The sequence below is a fragment of the Lathyrus oleraceus genome, chromosome 6, assembly GCF_024323335.1.
Source record: "Lathyrus oleraceus cultivar Zhongwan6 chromosome 6, CAAS_Psat_ZW6_1.0, whole genome shotgun sequence".
In the NCBI taxonomy this organism is placed as follows: domain Eukaryota; kingdom Viridiplantae; phylum Streptophyta; class Magnoliopsida; order Fabales; family Fabaceae; genus Lathyrus; species Lathyrus oleraceus.
Genome location: NC_066584.1, coordinates 59135934 through 59145073, shown reverse-complemented (window position 1 = coordinate 59145073; position 9140 = coordinate 59135934). Strand labels below are relative to the sequence as shown.

Below are 9140 nucleotides of genomic sequence, written 5' to 3'. Positions count from 1 at the left end.
AATGATATCTTTCCCGCCAAAAAGTTTTTGTGTTTGTACTGTCTCGGCCAATGATTGGCCGAGTATTCAACTATTAATTTTTGTATAAATAGCAGAACTTGTAGAAATGTAACTCAGATCACCAAATCCTTTCTTTAGTTCAGAATGTCTGTTTGTGGTCTTGTATTTTATGGACACAGTGAAAAAATAAGTGTTTGCCTTGATCCGCAATGGAATTTCAGAACACTGATTTCAGCCATCCACACTGGCTTCCGACAGTTGGGTGGGCGTCGTATGAAGGTGAGGAAAGTAGAGTATCGTTGTCCATACATAACGTTGACTGATGCAAGCCCCGATGGTACGTACATGTATTACCTGGATCGTATAGAAAATGATGAAGATGTCCAGTGTATGTTTTCGGCACATAGTGGTGAAGTTAATAAAGGAGTTGAAGGTCCACTTGTGTTGGTTGTTGTTGTTGATTAGTTTTTTAATTACCAGTTGTGTTGGTTGTTGTTGTTGTTTAGTTAATGTGGTCTTACTTTGTAACCATAACCCTTTGATTAACAAATGTATTTCATAAATGTTTGTTCCCAAAAGACATTAGAAATACACAATGGTTTATTGTTGAAAGTATTTTTCGTGTCGGGTTTTTGTTATCGTATCCACAGGGATTGTAAGATATCACCGCCGTTCGATGGTTGTATTAATCTTAGCTCAATGTAACAATAGGGTTTTGGTTTTAATCAAGTTATCTTGCATAAAAAGTAATAAATTGCGGTAAAAGTTTTGGGTTTGAATAAATGAGAAATATTGCCAAAGTTAGGTTTCAATGATCACTTTGCATGTATTTGCTCGGTCAACAATCTTATAAACTCCTTTAGATGATAAATCATTTCACAAAGTCCTCTCAATATGTTTCTCTCGAACACACATTGTGAGTTTTGCCATTTTGATCCATTGTTTCTCTCGAACACAACACAATCTATCAAAATGACAACTTTTTGGTTCAACCTTATGGTGAACAAAATTATTCATTACTATCTCTAGCTAACAAACAAGTTTGGATGAAAACCTAGGTCAAGAGTCGGTAAACATCTCTCGATCATAAACCAACACAAAGAGTTTTAAATAGAAACAAAGTTTTCATCATATATTTACCATTAAAGAGTTTACATATGAGGATCCTTACATTTACACACAAAGCTAGTAATCACCTACATCTAACCTTGACAAATGGATGACTTAGCTACTCATTTTCATGGTAGCTTGGTTGGCAAGTAAGGAAAGAAGGTTGATCAACATCCAAGTCGGATAATCGAAGTTGGATGGGAATCCACCTTCTTTTTGTAGAAGATGGTTCTAAGATGAAGAGAAATGAAAATTAGGGCATAAAAGATCCCCTAGAACAATGCTGTAAAATATCTCTCCAAAGTACAAAAGTGGAAAAAGTTGGTAAAAATGAGGTATGGTGCTCAAAAGTGGCACCTGCTACTTATAGACCACTGCTGGGCTGTCATGCTCGCTAGGCGAGCAGAATGGCTCGCCTAGCGAGGGTCTAATATGGGCACAAAAGGCACCTGCGCCCAGAGAAACAGGGTCTGCAGAACTGTCATGTTCGCCTAGCGAACATACCTTCGCCTAGCGAAGGACACGCTTCAACCTTCGCCCCAGCGAGGTTGAGAGGTTTTGCTACTGGAATGCTCGCTGGGGACTCGCTAGAGCTTCGTCTAGCGAGTGAGTGTTGGCTGCGCTTTTCACCAAAACAGAACGAACTCGCTACCACCTTCGCTGTCAGCTCGCCTGGCGAATTTATTGACAATTTACTGGAGCTTTTCGCTTGGAGCTCGCCTAGCGAACCATTGCTTCGCCACAGCCCTCGCCTAGCGAGCAGGCTGATGAATGCTTGTTTGCTTTGGTTCCTTTGCCAACTTTCTTGTGTCTTCAATTTCAATTATTTCATGCCTTCTTTCTGCACAATAACACACAAATCAAAGGCACCAAGCTTGTTTATCAATGTAATGCATTTCATCAAAAACCAAGGTGATTTTGACAATTTTAGCAGGGAAATAGAGTGAAAGATGCCCACATATGATAGCTCAATTAAGCACTTTTGGGCATCTAACATTTATATATATTACGTGCATAGTAGTTAATAAATAAATAAAAAAACATAATCATCTGAACGGATATTTAAAACAACAACATAATCATATGGAAGGTCGTTGGGATGGTCCTGCAACATTAGGACATTTCCTACACATGTGTCCTATTTCACGGCAAATTCCACACCTTCTCTTTTCCTTCTCAACGTCGTCCATCTCGGTTCTAATCCTGGTGCTGTTTGGGCGCCCTTTCTTCCTCCTACTCATAGAGTCGTCGTGGCAAAGAGTAAATCCTTCATATTATGGCCAATTCTCCTCATAGGGAAGTCCTAGGAAACTCTCCTGATAGACCTTGAAGACGTTAAGAATTTTGAAGACGTCTGGAATGTGAATGGAATAGTCCTGGCGTATGCTCGAACATGCTGCGATTACATGGGAGCAAGGTAAGTGAAATGCCTGAAATTTCCCACAGTCACAGTGTTGTTTCCTCATATCAACGCTGAACGTTCCGGTTGGTCGATCGTCGTTATGATTAATCTTCTCTTGCACCATGAAATAAAATCTCTCTCGGTCGAACTGCATGACGTTATGCGTGTTAGCTTTGATGACTTCCTCAGCCATCCCCTTGTTGCAGTTATCAGTGAAAACCTGCCCAGAGGCTAACATTTTTGTCCACTGATGGCCTCTTCTACCAAATAGTGATCCTAAACGATAGTACGTAGATTTGACCAATGCAGTGATTGGAAGGTTCCGGGTTTCTTTTAGCACCGAGTTCATTGTTTCTGCTAGGTTAGTTGTCATGTGACCCCAGCGTTGCCCTCCGTCAAATGCCCTTGCCCACTTCTCGCAAGGGATGTTGTCTATCCATGATAAAGTATCGTTGTTTGTTCTTCGGATTTCCCCCCGATAGTAGTTAAACGTTGCCTCTGTTAACGCATAACCCATGTTAACAACTATTTTCCGCAGATCCTTGTCTTTAATCTCCCGCATGAAGTTTTGCGCGATATGTCTAATGCAATAGACGTGTGATGAAGGAGGAAACTGCCATCCATTTTCCGGGTTGTTGTATGCACTCTTTATTGATTCATGCCTGTCTGATATTAGGCATAGATTTGCTTGGGGGGTAACATGCATTCTCAAATTCTTAAGAAAGAAACTCCAGGCTTCCTTTGTCTCACTTTCAACCAATGCGAACGCTATCGGAAATATGTTCCCGTTCCCGTTCCCATCCTGTGCCACAGCCATCAGCAGAGTCCCTCTGTACTTGCCATACAACCAAGTTCCATCAACCTGCACAATTGGTTTACAATACGCGAAGCCACGTATACATGGTCTAAACGCCCAAAACAGACGATGAAATATCCTTTGGTCACCCAAGTATGAACCATCATTTGAAATCACAGGTAGGGTTTGTAATTCTATAATGGTACCTGGTAGATATGTTTTCATTACCAGTATCCACTGCGGAAGATCGTTGTAAGATGTCTCCCAATTTCCATACAGCGACTCAATTGCCTTACACTTTGCAATCCATGCCTTTTTGTATGATATGATATACCGGTATTTCTTAATAACATGAGCGATGATAACCTTCACCTTAAGAGAAGCGTCCCGATTTACAAGCTCCATTATGCTCTTGCTAATCATTTCTGAACTGAGTTTTGTATGGTCTTGTGACATGGAAGTGGTTATGCATGTATGAGGCCCACTAGACTTACCAACTCTCCACCTTGAGTTGCCCTTGCGCAAAGAGACCCTGCATTTGAAATTGCATGTTGAATTTCTACATTTGATGACAAAACGTACACTGTCAGATTTAACCACAGAAAAATCTAGACTACGTTTTATATGCCATTGTTGCAACGCCAGAAGACACTCTTCCTTATCTTCATACTCTATGCCCTCCTCTATTTCGTCAAAGTTGTGAGTTGGTATGAAACTGCTGAAAACGGAGATTGGTTCGGCATCATCCAAACTTATGTTTTGCATGTGCGCAGGTGGGTTGTACAAACTAATTGGTTGCGCTCTTAGTGCAACGGCCGGTGTGTCGAATATTTCCTCATTGCCATCGTCATCGCTAACACCGAATAGATCTTCAAATCGAACCTCCTCAAGATCATCCTCACTATTCTCACCCACCTCTTCATTTGGTATGAAAGGTTCATTATTTTGAGTCGGCTCTTCGTCAATGGCTTGACTCATTCCATAGTCGTGTGACTGTACAGATTGCGTTGGATAATCGTGATTTTCGTTGTGAGACGGTTGTTCCTCAACATCTTCATTGTCACTCGGTTGTTCTTCAAGATTATCGACTAGACGAACATATATCTCAATGCTGGGTAATTGAGATAATGTTACATGACATTGAAACATCGACCTGACATCTTCGTCGGTCTTAATCAGTGTCATTATGTGAAAGACGGTATTATCATCTCCATTAAATAATGGTTGACGATAAATGATGTCTTCAACATAACGTTGCAACTTCTTTTCAATACGGTCTTTTAAATGATGAAAGTCGGAGTTGATGTGGATTTTGAACATAGTTAAATTCGTATTGCAAAATGAGAATCCCTCACTTGAATCTGTGAAAAGTGACCCTTCGGAATGGATAGAAACAATTAAATTTCTTTGAGCCATGGATGTGTAATATTTGATTTAGTGTGAATATAAATGAGGATTTGATTTGGTGTGAATATAAATGAGGATTTGATTTGGTGAATGTAAATGAGGAAGTTATGAATATGGATTTGATTTAGTGAGAATAAATGAGGAAGTTAGTAGTATTTATAGGAAATATGAATTTGATTTGGTGTGAATATAATAATGTATCCAAATCACATGCTGATTTTAACTTAAATAGAGGAGAGAGAAGGAGGGAAATGCGTGAGGAAATTGCCATGTGATAGCTCGTCACTTGGATTGACGAGACGAAACCCTAGACAGAAAGAACTCGTCACTTCATTGGACGAGGCCACAAAGAGGACGCATCACCTCGCCATTCCATTTGACGAGGCCTCAAAGAAGTAGGTACAGCTCGTCCATCAAAGTGACGAGCCATAGTGCAGGCTTTTGGCATTGTGTTTTCCCTTCAGCGTGGGAATCTCATGTTACAGGGAATCCTTACACTTTTTTTTTTGCATGCATGACATGCAATGCAATGTCTAATCCTCTACTATTCAAACTTTTACCAAAAATTTTTATTATAATTTTACCACTATAAATAATCAATACTTCTACACTTCTTACTCATCATCTACCTACAATTTCTATTTCACACATTCTTACCCTCTTCAAATATTTGCTCTCTTCAATTTCTACACTTTCTTTCAAGATGTCTTTCTTATGGATGGGTGAATCACACCGTGGGACGGTGGCAAACATTGCCGAATACGTAAGTCTCATTCAAATTTACCGTTTTTTATTATCGTTTTTTATTATCGTTTTTTATTTCCGTTCTTTATCAGACCAAATATTAATTACTGTTTTTTATTTTAATTTCAGCAAGATGGAAAATTTCGGGTTCATTCGCATACATATATTCAACCAAGTGCGGTTATAATACCGTACTTGGAGCTAGCAGGTTTTGCGAATGTGGCAAAAATTGTAAGTCTAAAAGTAGACTCTAAACTCATTGTGGCATTGTTAGAGAGATGGAGACCGGAGACACATACATTTCATTTACCAACAGGTGAATGTACCATCACATTAGAGGATGTGAGTATGTTATTCGGTCTCCGAATCCATGGAAAAGCTGTCAATGACCCAACAAACGTAACCAATGCCGTTTACATGGAAAATTTGGGCATCGAACCAACCACCTCAGATAAAAATGGGGCTTCTGTCAAAATTGTTTGGCTAGAAGCAGTATTAACGCAACTCAAAAATAACCCTAACCCGTCCGAGGCAGAAAATATTTTAAATGCAAAAATTTATATTTTACTTTTAATTGCTATTTTTTTAATGCCAGATAAGAGTCACAATTTGTTGCATTCTTCTTGGTTACCTTTAGTAGGAGACCTTGAAAAATGTAATTCATAGAGGAGTAAAGAGCATAGGAGGATGTGTGGTATTACTAACTGTATGGGCATTCACACGCATACCCTTGATAGCCCCGGTTAGTAACGAGGTTCCATCATTTCCTTATGCATTAAGGTAACGATTTTCATTTAAATGCAATTTATATTTATCAAAATTATTTATACGTCACTTTAACGTATTTTTTTTAATATGCAAGATGGTGCAAACGAGGTATGAATTATCGAAATAATCCTCGACATCATGTACAAGGGTACCGTGTTGCAATAGAACACATGGAAGAAAAATATGTAAGAATGATTAATTATAATATTTAACTTATTTAAATTTATTTTATACATTCTAATATTAATTATAATATTAAACTTATTTAAATTTATTGTATACATTCTAATATTAATTATAATATTAAACTTATTTATTTTATACATTCTAATAGTTATATTTCTTTTAACAGTTTATTTGGAGGTCGTACATACAATATCCAGTGCCGAGTCTGGAGTGCAACAACATATATCATATGTTTCTATACCATTGAGATGCATCAGACGGATCGAGTCAAACTCCAATTTGGATTTGAACAACAAATACCGTCTCCGCTAAGATGTCTAAGTGAACACCATAACATGACTATGGTCCAAGCTTGGGACACGCATTGGCAAGATTTAAATAAAGAAGAGCTGAAAGAATGGAAAAGAAGAAGGCATTTGGTGTTACAAGGAAACTCGGTAATTGGTGAGTCTAAGCCGGGTAGAGAATACATGAATTGGTTTTTATCAATTCCTTTTATGCACGTTGCTCCGACACAATTTTTGGATGATCCCCGTCAACGTGTAGCTTCTTCCATCCAACACACAACCCAACACACAACATCACCCCCACAACAACATAACCAACCATCATCCTCAGCTCAACAAACATACCAACACATCCAGACCACCCAACAACACACCATTTATTCCACCTCAACCCAACACCATAATCCCCAAACTCCATTCCCTCAAACAAACTACTTTTACAACCAACAATATCAACAACAAACCAACCTACATCCACCCATACAATACACTCCAATTCCTCAACCCAACTTTGAATACTCAAACCCTCATTCTCAACCCCAACCTTCTAACACCACATATGCACATCTCACTCCCACATACAACCCTGATGATGTGTATTATCCTCCTATCCAACACACCCGACCCGAAACCTACACACAAACCACACATTCACTACCCAACTTTGACCTCACCGATGACCATTTAATGAGTATGCCTTCTTTTGGCGTTCAAGAACTCGACGTTATGGAAATGCCTCCTAACACATCACAACAACATCAAAGTCAACAACATCAACAACAACAAAACGCCCTTGATGAATTGTCTTCCGACTCGTCTCCGTCTCCCGCAAGACAAAAACAAGAAGACTTGGGCAAGGGAAAACGCAAAAAAGTTGGCACAAGATGTGGAACAGGCGGTCACTATAAATAAAATGTATTGCTTCCATTATATCAATAAAATCTATTTCTTAAAAAAACCAATTATTTCTATTATTAATATTCTAAAGTTAATCATTTTTATTATTAATATTTCAAAAATAATTATATTACAATTTTTTTATTATCATGAAAAACTATAATTATTTACAATTTATTTTAAATATTTTTATATAAAAAAATTATTATTATTTTTAATTAAATCAATTATATTAATTAAATATAGAATTAATAATTAAAAATCAATTATATTAAGTATTACTAGTATTTAATAAAGTATTTAAAATATTAAAAAAAATAAAAATAAAGCCTTCTTCATGCCCTCGTCATTTGAAGTGACGAGGCCTTACTACGCAAATTGGGCTTTCAGCCCCTCGTCATTTGAAGTGACGAGTCCACAAGGAAAAATGGGGTAGACTGAGAAATTATTTTCAGACGGGGGCATATTGGGTAAAAAATTTCAAGAAGAGGGCAAGGCAGGAAAAAAGTCGAAAAAATAAGCATAATGAAGTAAACGACTCAAATGTCAACTGCAACAAACCACAATCCCACTTGATCAGTCAAATCAAAGGACTTCCTTTTCAAGTGATGTTAAAGATGCCGCTTCTATGTTGGATGATCCTGGAGCTAGTTGTGGAAATGAAGTTCTCCAAGCTTCAGTAATGAAGACAATCGCACATATATTTGTAATAGATGAGGAGGGAACACATCTAGAGAGTCAATGATTTATTATCAGACCAACCTTCTCTAGACAACTGTGCGCAGTGTGTGCCTCATGATGTAGAGGCGGATGCAATGGCTGAAGCGTCCATGGCTAGTACTTCAATCATTTAAGAAATGACACAGTTCAAATCACGGAGGCAACATTTTGCAATTGGTTTGACCATTTTGATCAAAATCTTAAATCTTTTGACACTGGTTATGCAGTTTGATAATCATATTGATAATGAACGAAATTTCATAATTTGGCGAAAATTGTGAACCATGTCTGTCTGTACACTGATTCAACTGCTTCTGTGGTGATTTTTCCATCAATTTGGGTTGATTATGAGCCAACACGATCTTAAGCTCAAAAAACGTTATTCTCTTGCTTGCAAGCCAAAGCTGCAATTGCAAAAACCTGTCGGCAATCCAACAACAACAAGCTCACAACAGTCGACTGCAAATGACGGCAAACAAATCCGCTAAAAAACCTGCAAGAATACAAGAAGATCATAAGCTGAAAGGCAAAATAAAAATCTCAATTAACATGACCAGTCTGCAGCGACAACCAAAGCTAATAACACCCGCCGCAACAATCCAACAGCAAACGCCAATAGCAAAAATAGAAAGCCTCAACAAATAATCCTTTCAAAGCTCCATGACATCAATTAAGCTGCATGAAAAAATAAACACCAGCCACAAGTTGAAACACGTAACCGAGTACAACAGCAGCCAACTCCAACGGCAAACGGCAAACCAAACAAAAGGAACTGACACAAGGACTAACTTTCAAATGGACCCCGGGCCACATATGCCCACTA

General features: G+C 38.2%; 1 protein-coding gene across 1 annotated transcript; it reads right to left on the bottom strand.

The window, feature by feature from the left end:
* Window positions 1-2384: 2384 nt before the first annotated feature.
* Window positions 2385-4724, bottom strand: LOC127094007 (uncharacterized). The gene has a single exon (XM_051032886.1). The coding sequence runs from the start codon at window positions 4722-4724 to the stop codon at window positions 2385-2387; it is 2340 nt and encodes a 779-aa protein (XP_050888843.1).
* Window positions 4725-9140: the final 4416 nt, after the last annotated feature.